Raw genomic sequence first — 18,951 nt, forward strand, 5'->3', positions numbered from 1 at the left:
CTTTACATTTTTAGATTTGTTTTGCAATTATTAAAACTTCATTTAACCAAAAACAGAGCACATTTAATGAAGGCCACAGTTGGTTTTGAGTAACAGGAGCCTGTAGAATCCCTTTGGGTAATATATCTCAACAAGAAGCTGAAAACTAAGGTATATACAGATAATCTTTGATTAACAACACATTTGGGACTGGAATTTCCTTTGCTAAATGATGCGGTTGTAAACCTTGGATGTCACATGATTGAGTTGCTTAGCACTGACAGTTCTGGCATTTCTAGTTGCCATTTTTAAGCAATTCCATCCCCCTTTGTTGAGCACAACATCATATGATTGCCATTTATGATCTCCTGCCAGCTTCCCCATTGCCTTTATTTGTCAGAAGCCAGCAGTGAAAGTCGTAAATGGTGGTCACAGGATGCTATAATGTAATTCTGAGCTAGTTACCAACTGCCCAGATTACAGTCACATGACTGCAGGGACACTGCAATGGCCAGGACATACAGGACTGGTTATAAGTACCACTTGTTCGGTACCATCATAAGTTTCGTCCCTGAACAAGTGGTTTTTAAGTGAGGATCACCTCTGTTTTGGAACTCTAATTGATGTTGACTATGAGGTCTTCCCCAATCTAGTACCCTGCAGATATGTTGGGTTTTAGCTGTTTAGGCATTCCTTGCCTCCCTCATTTAAGTAATTAACAAAATTACTATTAAAGAGATTTTCTCTTAATGCTCTATACCCAGGGGTGTCAAACTTGCAACGTCATGTGACGTGTCGCAATGTATCGCGACTTTTTTGCCATTGCCAGCAATGGGGTGTATGAATGAATACTGCATTACACTTTTTTCTTCAGCATTTTATTTTTATAGGCAAGTTAAGCAATTTTTTTTTGCAAAATTTATATGAAATGGCCTTGTCATACTTGTAATAGTATGTACTTTACCTATCTAATATTGTAATTATATTACCTAATATCAACCTAAAAATTCCCTTGTAAGCACAGCAGACAATAACGTCTGGTCTCTCTCCCCCCCCCCCGATGTACGTACAGGGCGGTTACAGTTCTACAATTACAAATCTGCTTTTGTCCAGTGCTGTACCACAGTGTGCTGGTCCTGGAACTGAGGCAGCAGTTTTTCCTAATTGCATAATCCCCTTCAAACCAAAAGGGAAGTGGAAAATTTGGGCAGTGTTTTTAGGAGAAGTCCTTACAGTAGATTTTTTTAGTATGTCATCCCCCTGCAGAGTGCCGAGATTAGTACACAACAAAGATATAAAATACAGCTCTCTTGTTAGGTTAAGAAGCGTAGTATAGTATACACTTTCCAGTTCTCTTCAGCCCTACAACTGCTGTTAGTAGAGCAAGTGTCTACACAATGAAAAAAACTGCAGTCCCAGGGTCTTCTATCACTGTGGCAAGTCTTTTGTCAGCATGAGAAAACAGAAGCCAAAGCAGAACACTTGCTAGTACAGTATAGCTAAGCAATTTTAGGTCTGACCTAACTTACAGGTCCTATGATTAGTTGGCCATATATGTTAACTTCAGTTGTGAAACATGTTTTTAAAATTTCTTCTTTCACAGGCAGCATTCTATACTTCGAAGCTGCTTCTGTGCAGCAGACATAATAGCATGGACCACCATTGCTATCAGGAAAGATGGAATAACGTAGTTCCTTAGGAACAATTATCATTTTCTTTTTCTTTTTTCAAAGGGTGCATGTGAGCCTTCCAGTTAGTTTTTGACTCCTGGAGACTGCCTGGATTAATTCTTAAGAGTTTTCTTAGCAAAGTTTTTTGGAAATCCCTTCCAACTCTGTTATTCTGCTCTACAGTGGTGTACCATTTCCATCTTCCTAGGGCTGAGAAAGAGTGACTGGCTTTGTGCTAACACAGGACTAGAACACACAATCTTCTGGTTTGTAGCCTGATGCTGTAACCATTATCTTCTAAAAATTTTATTTATTTATTTATTTTGATTTATATACTGCCCTGTTCCTGAGGGACTCAGGGCGGTTTACAGGGCAGATTAAAACAATAAAATATATACAAGTTAAAATAAAAATTAAATTAGATAGCCCCAAAAATTAAAAAAACCCTTAAAAACCTTAAAAACCCTCAGTCCAGGCCGGCAAGCTCGAATAGCCAAGTCTTTAGGTCATGGCGAAACAAGTGAATGTTGGGGGCCATCCGGAGTTCCACCGGCAGCTGATTCCAAAGGGCAGCCGCGCCCACCGAGAATGCTCTCCCCCTGGGGGCTGCCAGCCGGCACTCCCTGACCGGCAGCACCCTGAGGAGACCCTCCCTGTGGGAGCGCACAGGATGATGGGAAATTGATGCTGGCTGCAGGAGCTCCCAAAGATAGTCCGGACCCATGCCACTTAGGGCTTTATAGGTCATCACCAGCACCTTGAATCTCACCCGGAGGGCAACCAGAAGCCAATGCAGCTCATGGAGAAGAGGTGTTACATGGGAGTATCGAGAAACCCCCATCACAACTCGCGCGGCCGCATTCTGCACCAGCTGAAGCCTCCGAGTGGTCCTCAAGGGCATCCCCATGTAGAGAGCATTGCAGTAGTCTATCCGGGAGGTCACAAGCGCATGAGTGACTGTACGTAGGGCATCTCAGTCCAGGTAGGGCCGCAACTGGCGCACCAGGCAAACCTGGGCAAAAGCCCCCCTGGCCATGGCTCCTATATGATCTTCCAAACTGAGCTGTGAGTCCAGGAGGACGCCCAAGTTGTGGGCCCTATCTACGGGGGGTAACACCTCATCCCACATAATTAACGATGGAATATAATGGTCAATCCGAGATGCCGGTATGCACAGCCACTCAGTCTTGGTGGGGTTAAGTCGAAGCCTGTTTCTCCCCATCCAGACCCGGACCGCCTCCAGGCAACAGGACATCACATCGAGGGCATCACTGGGTTGGTTCGGGGTGGAGAGAAAAAGCTGGGTATCATCAGCGTACTGATGATACCCCACCCCAAAACCACGAATGATCTCACCCAGCGGCTTCATATAGATGTTGAACAGGAGGGGAGAGAGGACCGACCCCTGAGGAACTCCACAAACGAGAGGCCTCGGGGCCGACCTCTGCCCTCCTGCCAACACCGACTGTGAGCGGCCCAGGAGGTAGGAGGAGAACCACTGTAGAACACTGCCCTCCACTCCCAACCCCCTGAGACGCCGCAGCAAGATACCATGGTCGATGGTATCGAAAGCCACTGAGAGGTCTAATAGGACTAGGACAGAGAAACAACCCCTGTCCCGAGCCTGCCAGAGATCATTCACCAGCGCGACCAATGCGATCTCTGTGCTGTACCCAGGCCTGAAGCCCGATTGGTACGGGTCCAGATAATCAGTTTCCTCCAGGAACAGAGGGAGCTGATGTGCCACCATGCTCTCAACAACCTTCGCTACAAAGCGAAGGTTGGAGACAGGACGATAGTTGTTCAAAACAGCTGGATCCAGGACAGGCTTCTTGAGGAGGGGCCTCACCACCACCTCCTTCAAGGCGGTAGGGAAGCTACCCTCCCTCAAAGAAGCAGTTATTACTGCATGGATCCAGCCTCGTGTCCCTTCCCGAGCTGCGTATACCAGCCAGGAGGGGCACAGGTCCAACAAACCCGTGGTGGAACTTAGCCTCCACATGATCCTGTCCACCTCTTCCAGAGTCACAGGATCGAATTCATCCCAGATAATATTTCCAAGACCGCTCGTCTCACCCCCGTCCGACTCTGCCCAGTCGGAGTCCAGACCGGCCCAAATCTGAGCGACTTTATCCGTCAGATGCTGGCTAAACTCCTCGGCCCGCCCCTGCAATGGCTCCTCCCTCACCTCCTGATTAAGGAGGGAGAGAGTGACCCTAAACAGGGGGGCCAGGCAATTATCTGCGGAAACAATGAGGGCGGCAAAGTAGTCAGACTTCGCCGCCTCCATCGCAGCGAGATAAGACCTCGTTGAGGTTCTTAACCGCAATTGATCAGATTCGGGCCAGCTGGATCTCCAACAGCTCTCCAGACCCCGTCTCCTGCACTTCATCTCCCAGAGCTCCACAGAAAACCATGGAGCCCAACGGGATCTGCGCTGGGTCAGGGGTTGCAAGGGTACAACACGGTCAAGCGCCTTGGTGGCCACCCTTTCCCAGGCATCCACCAAGGCGTCGGCCGGGCTGTGAGTGAGGGAGATAGGTATAGACCCAAGCGCTGTCTGGAACCGTTCTGGATCCATTAGGTGCCTGGGGCGGAACCACCTGGTCGGCTCCGCAGCCCAGTGGCGAGGGGTGGCAAAGCGGAAGACCAGCCACAGGAGATAATGATCTCCTGTGACAGGGGAACAATAGTTGGTGTTGTAATGGCAACACAATCGTTTTAGTGACAAAGTGTCTGGCCTAATTAAGAAAGTCCATAAGGATGCATTGCTTTGTGCATCATATTCTTTACTGCATTTTGGAGGATTCTATATGTGTGTACACACACACACACACACACACACACACACACACACGTGTGCGTGTGTGCGTGTGTGTGTGTGTGTGTGTGTGTGTGCAGCCTTTTGGTCAACAGTCTGACACTCCCTATTCTCCTTCATGCCAAAAAGATTGTCCAACCCCATCATAAATGTAAATAGCATTTCCTCTTCACAATACATTAGTCAACTTGTGTCATTTGGTAGTGACTGCTGATAGTAACTGATGGATAAAGAGGTCATTATTACTTGCTTATAAAAAAAAAAGCAAACATGAGAGAACCTGTGGCTAGTTATGCAAGTCATGCTGAGACTACCAACTGTAGCAGCTGAATTCTAAGACTTATTGAAGGCTTTTAAAAAGTCTCTTCACTGAAAAATTACAGAAGTGCATTTTTAGAATTGATCATCATTAGAAGCTCCCTATAACTGGACAGCAAAAGCAGAATATAGACTTCCCTTCAGTGCAATAAAGGGTTAGCTCCTCTTTAAAAGAAGATGGGCCAATATTATAATACCTGGTGTAATTGCTATGAGATGGTTGTTTAGGAAGTAGTAAAGAAAGCAGTACAAATAAAAATTAATCGGGAAACATTGCCTTTCATCCCTAATAAAACAAAAATTAACTTCTACTTATTTAGTTACAGAAAATGTTTTTAGTATACAAATAGAGCTTGGGAAGTGTTCGTTGTAATAAGCAAGAAGAAAAAACAGATTTTTGTGACTTTGTGAACATGTTCATAAATTGTTTGTAGAGCTGTAAGTACGGTATTTTAAATCACAGATGACAAAATTCAGTTGATTACTAGCTTTTGTCAAAACTGGTAATAGAAAATACCCTATGGGAAATGGGGAGGAGGTTTTTAATCATTTTTAAGACCCTTACTCCTGGTCTTCACACTGGCCATGGATGGAAACTAATCAAGGAGAGTGCAACCTAGGACTAAGGAGAAATTTCCGGACAGTTAGAACAATTAATCAGTGGAAAAACCTGTGAATGCTCCAACACTGGAAGTTTTTAAGAAGAGGTTGGACAACCATTTGTTTGAAATGGTATAGGGTTTCCTGCCTGAGCAGGGGGTTGGACTAGAAGACCTCCAAGGTCTCTTCCAATTATTATTATTATTATTATTATTATTATTATTATTATTATTATTATAACTTTAAAGTTCCAAATTTACAATTTAAAATGAATTTGGAGGTTTTCTAGTTCTGGTTTATAAATGGGTGATGATGATGATGATGATAATTGCTTTCTCCTTCAAAGCAAGTAGCCAATTGATTAAGGTGTTTGGCATTTTTTTTTGTTTTTGCTTCAGTGACCTGCCTCAGGACTTAGCCATTGTCCACAGTGCTTTACGACCCTCAGCTGGGTCCCTGCTGCTTCCTCCCTATTTACAATATTGATTTTTCCCCCCCCTCCTAAATGAGAGAACTGACTGAAGGCTGAAAATAACATAGCAGGAATGAAGAATGAATCCCTGGTGGTTGAGCTTAGAATAAAACAGGAAGAAATAGCATGCATGCATGCATGCATGCATAAATAAATAAATAAATAATAAATAAATAAATAGAAACTATAATTGATGAAGTCCTGAAAAAAAGAAGATGACGTCCAAACACAATAGGAGGGAAATAGAAGAAAAATAGTTCCTTTAAACAACATGTAATGGACAGGGCTTGCTACTGTGAGGGGGGGGAAGGCACTACATAAATGAAATTGCATCACCATAGATTATTGAAAGAAGACATCTACATTATTCATGAAAGGATCAGTTCATACTCCTAAGCTTAAGCTTTCTGTGATTGATTATTGAAGAACAGAGGATGTGAAGTCAGTTCTGATCTTCCTGTTATTGGTATAGAAAGACATAAAACTGCATGCTCTCTGTCCTGGCACTGTCTTTCTCCCCCAATTTTGCTGGCTGCAAAATGCTGCAGGCTGCAGTTCCGCTAATCTGGGTCCTAGGGCGCTAAAAGGATTGGGTTTATTTGGTGTAAGATCAAAATGTAAAAAGGTCTTTGATCTAAAATCATAAACAATTCGTTACATGAAAGCAATGTGTCTTGAAGAGCATTCCCCAACTATTCATATCCATGTTTTGGGACAGACAGGTCCAGAGCAGGGGTGAGTGCGTATGCGTGTTTGTATCTTCCCTTATTTGCTAAATTCTGTTATTTAGGTTAAAAAATGCACTTGTTTTATCTATCACTGTATTAATATGACCATTGCTTCCAGGAGCAAGAAGCATCTACAAATTTTGGCTGTTTTATGCACTTTTCATTTGTCTTCACTACTTATTTCAATTCCAAATCTTGCTTCTTTCACCCAGTCTTCCGGACTATGCAGAGGACGTCAGGGAGGTGTGGGAAGATTTTTTTTTGTTCTGAAATGCAAGGAATCTAAGATTTGCAACTTTGTAATGAGTCCGGACCTGAACACTTGAGAAAAATTCCTCTTCTCACGCTACTTAGGCTTGGATATGATAATAGTAAAAAAACAAAACAAAACAGCAAGAGGAACCTCCACAGAAGTGTGAAATGAAATAATTGTTTCTTACCACTGTGAGAAGAAACAGAAATAATACCCTTTCAGAGGTTGCTGAGAACATTTCTTGTTCCCAGCAGCCTCTGATAAATATTTTGAGAACTACAAAACTTTCCCTATTAAAGAAAGAAACTGGGGTGGAAGGGGTCCCCAAGACTCGGTCCATAGACCGGCATCAGTTTGTAGGATGCCAGAAACCAGGCCACGCAAACAACCAAAGCCCCATCCATGGGATGCATACTGTACACAAAACCACACCCCTTCCGGTCCATGGAAAAATCTCCACAGAACCAATCCCTGGTGCCCAAAAGATTGGAAGCTGCTGGGGTATGTATTTGATAAATTACATGTTCCATCTTGTCTAAATTATCATCCTATGCCATAGTTATTTTGACCTCAAGTAGCTATGGTCAGGATTAGTCAATCCATAGATTCCAATAACCATTAGAAAATTGTAAACCCCTTGCTTTAATTCTGCTAGTTGATTGCTTGATAAAGAGAATTTTAATATTTTTGTACAGCACACCTAATAACATATCTGAATCAGAAATAAGAACATGGATGTGGTGGTGCTGGTTGTGCTTCCCCTAACACATTCTGTCAGAACTGTGTCAAAACTAGAAATACATCTAAATCATCAGTAACAACAAAATATTATTTTAGGTAGGGATAGATTGTGTTTTAAGAAGCTTAAGGTGTGTTGTGATTCAGTAATTTAGACTCTTCTGAAAATTCTTTTTTTGTACACCATCCCAAACTCTATCCCTACCATGGCTTTCAGGCACCTTACAACTAGCAGTTTTGTTACCTTATGCAAATCCTATAGATCAGGGTCCCCAACCACCAGTCTGCAGACTGGCAACGGGCCACGGCCTGCCAGGAATTGGGCCACGCAAGCAAGCAAAGCCCATCTGCGTACATACGGGATGCAGGCAGCGCATGAAACCATGCCCCCCACCCAGTCTGCGGAAAAATCATACTCCATGGAACCGGTCCGCAGCACCCAAAAGGTTGGGGGCCGCTGCTACAGATGATTTTTCCCCCCAGAATACGTGTAATGAGAATTGTTCCATGTTTATCAGGCTAGATGCGGAGTGTTCCCTCAACTGTTTCTTCTTGCGATGGAGGGTGCATTTTATTTATGTATTTATTAGATTTTTTTTGTCCCATCTTTATTACTTTACAAGTAACTCAAGGCAATGAACGTGCCATAATAAACCTTCCTCCTCCTATTTTCCCTACAACAACACTCTGTGCTGAGGAGAGAGTAACTGGCTCATGGTCACCCACTGGCTTTCATGCGTTAGGTGAGACTAGAATTCACAATCTCCTGGTTTCTAAGTCAAACCTACACACCAGTTTACTTTTGTGTTGTTAGAAATGCTCATGTTGTTGGTGAAAAGTTTTTTCTATAGAGTTGTTTGGCAGTTGGACATCCCATCAATTAAAAAAAGTATTTGTTCCCCCTACTGAATGCTTTTTTTAAAAAAAGATTCCCTACCCTGGGAGTGAAAATTAAAAGATAAAGAAAGCAGATACATTTATTACAGTTTGCTCTTCCACAAGATTTGGAATTGAATTGTTTCCACATTTGATGCCTGGCAAGGATGTTTTGACATATAGATAACAAAAGTTCTTATCCTTCACTGATGGTGGAGAATTAATAATAGAAACAGTACAGTAAGGGCTGCTGTACATGAGGGGGAATAAGAAATTTTTATTTCAGTAGTATTTTTTTAAGAAACCTTTTAAATGTTTCCTTATTGTAACAGATAAAATCTGACACATACATTTTCATACATCTTTGTCAAAAACATGTTTCTTGTGATATAATTCTATACACTTAATGATGAACAACAGTAAAAAGCTGATGACAGCAACTATAGCTGGTTATAATACAGCTCTTTGTTTAATGTATTTGGTTTTTATCCTTTATCTTAGCCTTGAGGAAAAGAAATAGGATGGTAGATAACAATTTATGATTATGAAATTCTTATAATTTGCATTTGCAAAGAAGTGTGTGAGCATCCATTAAATGGATTTTTTCAGCTCATCATAGCCTCCAGGGAAGGGATTGTGTCTAAGAGGTGACACAGTTTTAATGACAACCTAAGATGTGAAAACCCAAAAGGAGACTTGAGGGTGACTTATTGATGCTATTAACCTGGTGAAAACCGCTTGAGGAATTATGTTTTATCTTTACAACATCAATCATCTTGAATAGCATGAAAGGTTAACGTGATGTCTTTCCTTGGAGCAACTGACATATTTAATTCAGGAAGCGACCCTTAATCTAGTTTAGAGTTTTAGTTAGTTTCTTAATTAGCATATTATATTTCATCTTTCTTCTGTTGCTCATAAGGCACATAGTTTCTCCCTATTTTACTATTCTCAAAAGCAGTCTGGTGAAACAGATTAGGCTAAGAATTGTGTTCCTGTATCAAGCAAATTCAAAGTTTACCAGTAGGCTTGGTTCATGTATCACCAAAAGCCATAAACTATAGCTTAAGTATTATAACAGAGTCCATCCATAATACAAAGCATAATACAAGGCCAACACTTACTTTAAAAGTAATGACTGTTAAAGATTTTAACTTGTTCCTACTGACTGAAATTACACAAACCCATAATGTGGTTCCTTTGGTTTTGCCTTAATATGCTATGAATCTAATCTGGTTGCCTATTGTGCATGTGTTAGTACAATATATGAATGTGGCCATTGCAGCTAATTATTTTTATTTATTTTTATTTTTATTTTTAATTCCATTTATATCCCGCCCTTCTCCGAAGACTCAGATCTTGATTAAAACAAACTATAAAGGTGAGCTGAAGTCTGCTGATGAATTAGTGGATACATCAGCAACAATATTGAAAATGTTTGCCATTGCCATTTTACCCTTAGCGCAATACTCGCCTCCAGTGGCTGCTTCAACATTACAAAGAAAGAATTCAAAGTTCAATTCCGATTGAAATTCTAGCTGAAAAACTGAGATAGAAGGATCAATGGTCTATCAAGTGTAAGGTAGATTTCCATATTCCTGAGACACAATAAGATTTGTTGCCCAAACTCTACCATCTCACAATTCAAAGACTCAAGTGCTTTTAATAGATCGCCATTCTGGCTGTCTGAACATTTTTCTTATAATGAATCTGTACTGTACTTATTTATGTTTCTTCTGTAACAAGGTAATGTGTGAGCCTTCAGAATAACCAGGGATGGAAAAAAAACAGAGGAGGAAGAATTAGGCAAGGACAGTGAAGAGAAATTTTATATACATAGTCTTATTTATTCCCTAGATATAATTCCTAGCTGCGTAATGATATTAATGCTTTGTTCCAGGAGTTGCCTTGACTAAGAAAAGGTGCATTGCATTCTAGCTATCCATTTTCATTTAAAGGTTCCAATCAAAACAAACTTAGTTTTTTTAAAAAAAACTAAATTAATACAATGAAAGAATGATAAGGAAGAGGGGGGGGAACCTCACATTTTTCTGTTTGTTACAATTGTGTATCAACTCTTGAGAAGAACCTTAAATAGATGTCAGTGGAAACTGAAAGTGTACAAAAGAGATTTTTAATATTTTGATCAAATCACTTTTCCAAATTTAGGTTTTAAAAGGAGGAGCAAGGGGATGTGAAAAACAGTGTAATGTTCCTGCTTTCTGCTATCTGATGTTTCTTGCATACAGGTTGAGTCTGATAAATAAGATAAAGTAATCTTTATTGTCATTTTTTACTGTGGGCACAACGGCTCACATCAAAAATGAAATTTAGTTGTGAAGATGAGTAGTGTCCCAGATAATCTTACGGACCCTGTTCAAACAATGCTTCTGTGCTATGTCCTGGATGGGAGGGAGGGAACTGCCAATGATCTTTTCGGCCATCCTCACCACTCTCTGCACCGCCTTCCTGTCTGAAGCAGTGATGCTTCCAAACCAGACTTGTGATGCTGTACGACAGGATGCTCTCAATCGTCCCCCTGTAGAAAGTGGTCAGAACAGGGGAAGGAAGATGAGCTTTTCTCATGTGATGCAGAAAGTGCAGGCGCTGCTGTGTCCGCTTCACCAGTTTCTCACTCTTGAATGACCAAGCCAGCCTACTCATTAGGTGCACACCCAGGAATTTGATGCTAGTAACCATCTCCACAGGTGAATCATTAATGCACAGAGAAGTGTGGCTGTGCCTGCCTTTTCTGAAATTGACAATGATCTCTTTGGTTTTACCGGTATTTAAAACTAGACTGTTTTCCTTGCACCAGTTCACCAACCCCACAACCTCCTTGCGATAAGCTTCCACATTGTCATCATGAATAAGGCCCACTATTGTTGTATCATCTGCAAACTTTACAATATGGTTGGTGGGAAGCCTAGCACAACAGTCATGAGTCAACAGGGTGAACATCAGCGGACTTAGGACGCAGCCTTGAGGAGAAGCTGTGCTCAAGAAAATGGTATTAGAGGTATTTGTTCCAGCTCGCACATGTTGGGGCCCGTTGGTAAGAAAATCAAGAATCCAGTTGCACAAAGGGGTGTTTAAGCCTAAAAGGCCCAGTTTGTCTACTAGACGCTGGGGAATGATTGTGTTAAATGCTGAACTGAAGTTGACAAACAACAAATGCACATGAGTATTTCTTTCCTCTAAGTGCTTCAAGCTCGGAGAACAGAAGAAATAGCATCCTCCGTAGAGTGATTTGGTCAGTAGGCAAACTGAAGCGGGTCAAATGCTGGTGGGAGGCTAGATACAATAAAGTCCTTTATCAGCTTCTCAAAGCATTTCATAATGGTGGATGTCAGTGCAACCGCACGGTAATCATTAAGGCCTATAATTTTGGACTTTTTTGGGTCTGGCAAGATGATGGCCATCTTAAAACACGATGGGACCACTGCCTGCTGCAATGAGAGATTGAAAATATCTGTAAGAACACAAGCCAGCTCATCTGCACAATCTCTAAGGACACGTCCAGGGATGTTATCTGGGCCTGCTGCTTTCCAAATGTTAACTTACCTCAGTGTTTTCCGGACAGAGGTGACATCAAAGCTTAGCACTTGCTCATCTGGATGGGGCACAGCTTTCCTAGCAGGAGTGCTATTTGATGCCTCAAATCTACCAAAAATTGCGTTCAGTTTGTTTAGGAAGTCCGTGTCATCCTTGCATCTCGGTGGATTCACCTTGTAATCTGTAATGGTCTGGATTCCTTTCCACATTCGCCTGGTGTTTGTAAGATCTTGAAAAAAGTTCTGAATTTTCTGGCAATGGGCTTGCTTTGCACCTTTTATGGCACTTTTCAGATTTGCTCTGGCTGTTATAAGTGTCAGCATGTTGCCAGATTTAAAAGCCACATTCCGTGCTTTCAGCATCTTGCGGACCTAAGTCATCCACAGTTTATCATTCGCCCTCACAACAATGCTTTTCAGGACACAGACATCATCTGTGCACTTCTGGATATATGCAGACACCGTGGTGGTGTACTCCTCAACATTTGTATGTTGATTATCAGTAGCTGCAAGTCTCTAGAATAGCTGCTAAATACAAAATGTTTCATAAAAATGACCTGTATCGCTAATCATATTTAGTATATCTCTTAGTAATTTGTAATCCACAATGAGTATGTGTTTGTTTCATATGTATGTTTTGTTTTTAATCATATTTTTGGCTTTTTTCTGAAAATGCCTATTTTTTTTTTCATTTCAGCAAGGGAAACCCTATGTTTTTGATAGAGTATTGCCTCCCAATACATCCCAGGAACAAGTTTATAATGCCTGTGCCAAACAAATTGTTAAAGGTAAGAGTTTTTTAAACAACTATTTTTGTGGTACAGTAGTTGGTGCTGAGCAGAAGTAGGGAATGCGTAGAAAGCTCATGTAAAAGGGACGGGTAAATTGTGTAAATGGTCTGTTGGTTTTGGGTGTGTGTGTGTGGGTTGTTTCTCCTGATGTGTGAGTGTATAAATTTATAGAAATATTTTTAAAAATAAAATTTAGATTCCTCTGGAAGCTGATGGATGTTAACAAGGGTTGATGAGCCTCCTTTTTCTAAGTGGTAGAAGATGTGAAAAATCATGCAAATAATTAGAATAATGACACTCTTTTTGATGCCATGTCCAGTTCAAGAAAATTCAGGAGATGACAATGTGACTATTTGCACAGAATAAATGAATGAGCATGCTGGTTTCCGTCAGGGTTTCATCTGTAACACTGATGTATTCTCTTAAAAAAAATTGAGTCAATAAACTATCATTTGTTTTCCTTGCTATTATCTGCTCTGGGATAAGATCTCAAGTAAGGGCCATGTTCTGGAGAAGGCTGATTAATTTACATAAACCAGCATTCTCTGGTGTTGATTCTCCTGTGAGATTATAGTAGTGCTTATGACCATGGAGTTTCATGGCTGAATATCTTAAATGTATTACAATTTTAATGTTACAGGTTCTCTCCGAACCTCCTTTTAGCTACATGTATTACCTTTTTTGTTATATTTCTTAATTTATGTAGTATAATTAGCAAGAATATTTTGTATAATAGTGAACAGAAAGTAGCTGAAGCAGTATATTATGCATTAACTTGCGGATTAACCAATATTGAGACAGTTGGTTAGAGCTCTTTATGTAAAATGATTTACTGTAACTTCTCCATTATGCTGTTGACATGATTATAGTTTATCCCTTAGCTATTTATACTGCAGATGTGAAACACTTTTCATAGTTCCAAAAGAAGAGAAAATGTGTAGCTCAGAGCTGAACTATGCAATCCTTGGTGCTCTCTGAATTTGGTTGTTTGCTTGTAGACTTTTCATTACCCACTTAGGTAACATCATCAGGGTGAGTGAGTTTGGGTTTGTTCCCTGTTTACTCTCCCTTTTGTGAATTGGAATTCAGTGAGTGTAATATAAAGTTAGGAAACAAGGCATTATGGATGTATAGCTCATAATTTAGGCCATCTTTTATGAGATAACTATGCTATTTAGTGTGAATGGTTTATTAAACTGAATGATTAAAAATACTTATTTAATTCTAATTGTCATCCATCAAGTAATTAGCACCACATTAGTGAGCTCTATTAGGGCAGTTCACTGAGAAAAAATTTATTCAAGGTTCGAAGTACGGTTCTTTACAGGATAATTTCTCACTACATAATTTCTCACTACATGATTTCAAATAAGCGTTACTATTTGTGTAATGAGTTTGATTCTGATATGTGTCAAGAGTGACTTTTAAAATTTCTGATAAAATGAAACATTAGTGAGTATTAGTCATTGTTAAATGCTGTGGGCATTTAGTATCATTGCAAGGTTTGGTTTGTTCAGATAACAAGATTTACATCTGCAATTTTTCAGACCTGCTTGAAAACGTGAGACAATTCAGTTAATAGCTTTTCCTTTCCCTCCCCATGAATCATTTAACATTTTCTCATATTCTCAGGGAAGCTGGACTCTTGGGTCCATTCTTGTAATTGGTGTGAATCTGGTAACACTTAAAAGTTATGCTCATAATAGAGGCTCTTTTTGTTCAGTAAGTGCATTACTTATTTAAGGTTAAACCAGTACAGGCAGTCCTCGATTTATGACCACAGTTGAGCCCAAAATTTCCATTGCTAAGTGAGACAGTTGTTAAGTGAGTTTTGCCCCATTTTATGACCATCCTTGCCACAGTTGTTAAGTGAATCACTACAGCTGTTAAGTTAGTAACATGGTTGTTAAGTGAATCTACGTTCCCCATTGACTTTGCTTGCCAGAAGGTTGCAAAAGGTGATCACATGACCCCGGGATACTGCAACCATCATAAATATGAGCCAGTTGCCAAGCATCCAAAGTTTGATCAAGGGACCAAAGGGATGCTGCAACGATTGTAAGTGTGAAAAATGGTGATGAATCACTTACAGTATTTTCAATGCCATTGCAACTTTGAACAATCAGTAAATGAATGGATGTAAATCAAGGAATACCTGTGGTATAAGATTGAGGTCAATAGAAGAAGGGGATGACAGAGAATGAGGTGGCTGGATGGAGAAATCACCAATATACATAGGCTGATAGCATTTTGTCTTTTTGTTATAGCTGTTTACAGAACATGTAAGTATGTTCAATTTTCACTTTCACACACAAACATGGATCTGAAGTAAATCTGGAAACTGAACTTGCTGCAATCTTGATTTTTTTTGTTAAAAAAGAAGAACTTGGAACAAATTTACAGGTGTAATTGTTTACTGGATTCTTCTCGATCTCAGTGTATAAAATATTAACAGCCCAAATAGTTTATTTGCATAGCTAACTCTGTTGAATTGTGAGGGAAATTAGTCTTAAAGTCAAAATTTATTTTACTTTGTCATTGATATGTAGGAGAAAGTCTAGCCAAGTTAGGGAGAGGACTCAAATGGGGAATTAGTTGGGAATCCCTACATGAGCACAAGAAGGTCATAAAATCTGGACTCGGACCCAAGAAAGTCTATTTTTAAAAAAATAAATTAGTTTCCCCCCTAAAAAAATTATTTCCATGACTTCTAATTACTGCTCTGTATGTAGTCCATAGTCCTGCAGGTATAAAGTATGAATTGTCCTTGCCCTGATAAAGAGTCAGGAGGCATTTGGGAAAGCATTAACAACCCCTCGGTTTTGCTCAATTGATTAGGAAATAGGCAGCCAGATCACCAGGTTAGAGAATGGGCATTAGAGAAAAATTAAGGATTCAGAAGTGGGGCTAGAGTTGCCGGTCCCTTTTCTTCCTGTTCTAAAATAGTGTCTCCTGTTTTTCTTGGTCCAGTGGGGATTTTAAGTGGGCAAGTCCATCTTGGCTAACATAGCTCCACTTTTTTTTACATTAAACTTTAAAAAGTCACAATTTGTAGGAGGTGAACATGCTAGCCTGATGGTGGGGTTAAATGCACCATCAGTTTGGAATCATTACATTCCAATCTAGCACCAATTTGGCTTGATCATTAGTAGATCAGATTCTTCCATTTTAGTTAGCATGTAATAAACTTTTAGTGCTTTGAACTTAACTCCGGTTCCTTATTACTTGGGCCTGACATAATTAACATTCTATATTACTTCATAAAATTATATATAAATTGGGAAAGAACTAGAAAATAAGCAGCCAAAGCACACTTGAAACAAAAAACAAAAAGTAACTTCACAAAAGTAAAATTACCCTTCTCTCTCTCTCTCTCTCTCTCTCTCTCTCTCTCTCTCTCTCTCTCTCTCTCTCTCTCTCTCTCTCTCTCTCTTTCTCTCTCTCTCTCTCTCTCTCTCCCTCTCTCTGGTGATTTTTCTATCCATGATATCTATCCATTTTTCTGAATACATCTTTAATGTTTCATTCAGGTTAAAAGGTATTAATTCTGAATTCATAGCTGTAAATCTTTCACAAAATTATGCAACTGCAATTTTTATTATTACATTTATTTGCTGCCCATCTCACAATTTGAGTAACTCTGTGCCTTGTTAATCCAGAGCTGTGTTTTTTTTTTAGGGGGAGTGGGGGATTTGGAAACTTCATTGAGTTTCCAAATTGCTTAAACTAAACCTGCAGTGCTCTATAGATAGATGAAGCAACGTTCTTTGGTTTATAAAAGTTGGCCAGGTCGTGAATAGGAGATAGTGATGGCTATTGAAAAAGAAAAAAAAGAGAGCAATTGATTAGAAAACTTTCAAAAGATGACCAGTTTCTTTTCAACATTACCACCTATGTTTCTCTTACTCTTGAATACCTAATCTTTTGGGTTTTAAGGGCTGTACATGGCTGAAAAGAATGCAAGAGCTGTAATCCATTAGGAGGATAGGATGAGGAACAATGGATGAAACCAGAACACAGACTAATTAATTAAATTGAAATGCTATTACTTTGTCTAAATGAAAGGAATTAATTTCCAAATATTTGATAATTTTATTTCTTGGTCACATTCAACACTTCAGTTTTAAAAAGTTTTGAAGATCATACCCTAGAGAGTGAAAAATTGTTAGTTCAACATCTCTGCACAAACTGTTGCTATTCTGTTTGTGTAAAAATCCATTGGGATGAGTAGAAAATAATCTTGCTTAAGTCCAGAATTTGCATTGCTCAGCCAAGGTAACATTATAGATTCTATTTCATCCTGTTCTCTCTTACACACTTTCTTTCTTCTTGTGTCATCATGAGATAGTGTTTAGAGCCATTACATTCACACAGAGAAGAATATGCATGTGTGCACACTATCCCTATGAATGAGTGAAGAAACCCTGCTGAAAATACTGAAATAATTCTAAAAACATATCTCTTCAATGCATTTTAGCTTGGGAGAGTCAGCACCACTTCTTTGGACAGCTCCTCAAATATAAAAAAACAACACCCAAATCCTGCTTTTAACTGCTTTAAATCATTATTATTTAGCACTACATTTATCCCCAAACAATCTTTGGTTTACTAAAACACACCGGTTAATCAATTTATGCAGAAATTGGAAGAGTTGAACATATTTTATTTCAATAAATATGTCAACAGCTTGTGAAATCAAAGCATCTAGCAGGTTACCAAAACTGTTTAATATGCTTACAGCACATTTTTTGTTTATTTATATTTTGATTTTAAAATATCCTACGGTTTTTGGATCTAATGAACATGATACTGAATTCCATTTCTCAGAAATTTAATATCTTACTATTAGACTTATTGACAGTTCAAAAATAGATAAGAATAATTTGGGATGTTATTTTACTATTTATAATTAAACACATTCAGCAGAAGGGTAGATGTAAAACTCAGCATATTTTTTTTGTATTGTAGATCAGTATTTAAAACGGGCAAACTTATTTAAAGCACAAATGTCTAGAATACAGCTGCCCTTCAGTGTTATTTTGATTTGTATGGAAAGCTATGTCAGTTCTTGTTCCCTGTGCATTGCAGAGTACAGCATGAAATTGCTTTCCTTTCCAATTACTTGACTGATGAAATCCCTCTCCATAAACCTGCATGCTTTTTAAAAATCAAATTAGCTTTCACAAAATAGTGAATATTTGTGAACATTTCCTAATTGTAGGTGTTACAGATATTCGGATTACCACATTTTATCCAAATTATAAGTAACTATTTTTTTTAATCCTCTTATCTACAGTGTTATTGAAATTAAGCTGACAAAACAATTTTAAATGTGGGAGGTAGGGTGGGGTTGTTGTTGTTTTTTTGTAGTACAGGAAGAACAGTACGCAGTGTAAGATGTAGATGTGACACTGTGCATGAATTTGTGGCTTGTCTTCACCAAAAGACATAGGATGTTACAAGGTAAATTATCACTCTCATTTTCTTAGATTATATATATTTTTTCCTATCAGCCATTGTCCTCAAGGATAGACTTTTAGTAACTAAAGCCATATATATTCTGGCCAAATTCCATTTCATTTAAATCTGCTTTCATCTTCCAGGATGTAATTAAGACATTCTAACAGTTAAAAAGTAGACATTTTACCAATATCTTTCATGGAGGTAGGGGAAAAAAAGGTGCTGAGATACTTGCTATGCGATCCAGGTTTGTTTCCATTCTCCCTGGAATCTGAGCTGCAGTAAAGTCTCTTCCTTGACCACCAGCCTTTTCCTAACAATCTTTCCTCAATCTTGTCCTTGTTTTCTCAGATCAGGTTTTTCGGGATAGAACTGTGAAGTAGTTTGTCATTGCTTTTTTCCATAGGGAACTTTTTTACCAATGCTTTTTTACTGAAGGGATCATTATTTAGAAAATCATAAAGGCTGTTACTGCCTATATTAGATCTGGATGTTGAGAAATATTTATTTGTGTTTAACTTTCTTGGCAACAGGATACACTTTCCACTAAGTGTCTGTAACTGTTTTCTTAATTCTTTCCTCTTTTCTTATTAAATAATGACTAATTCATATAATACCATTTTTCCTTTGGTGATTTGTACCGGTAGCACTTCATAACAGTAAGAGATTTCTATTGTGGTTTTTTTTTTTA

General features: G+C 39.2%; 1 protein-coding gene across 1 annotated transcript in view; it reads left to right on the forward strand.

Moving 5' to 3' along the window:
- KIF5C (kinesin family member 5C) overlaps positions 1–18,951 on the forward strand; it is a 103,166-nt gene that overhangs the window by 8,395 nt on the left and 75,820 nt on the right. Inside the window, exon 2 of the mRNA XM_083359201.1 lies at positions 12,707–12,797. Coding sequence (XP_083215327.1) covers positions 12,707–12,797 — 91 coding nt within the window. The remainder of the gene's footprint in view (positions 1–12,706; positions 12,798–18,951) is intronic.

The sequence above is a fragment of the Vipera ursinii genome (genome assembly GCF_947247035.1).
Source record: "Vipera ursinii genome assembly, chromosome: 1".
Classification (NCBI taxonomy): Eukaryota; Metazoa; Chordata; class Lepidosauria; order Squamata; family Viperidae; genus Vipera; species Vipera ursinii.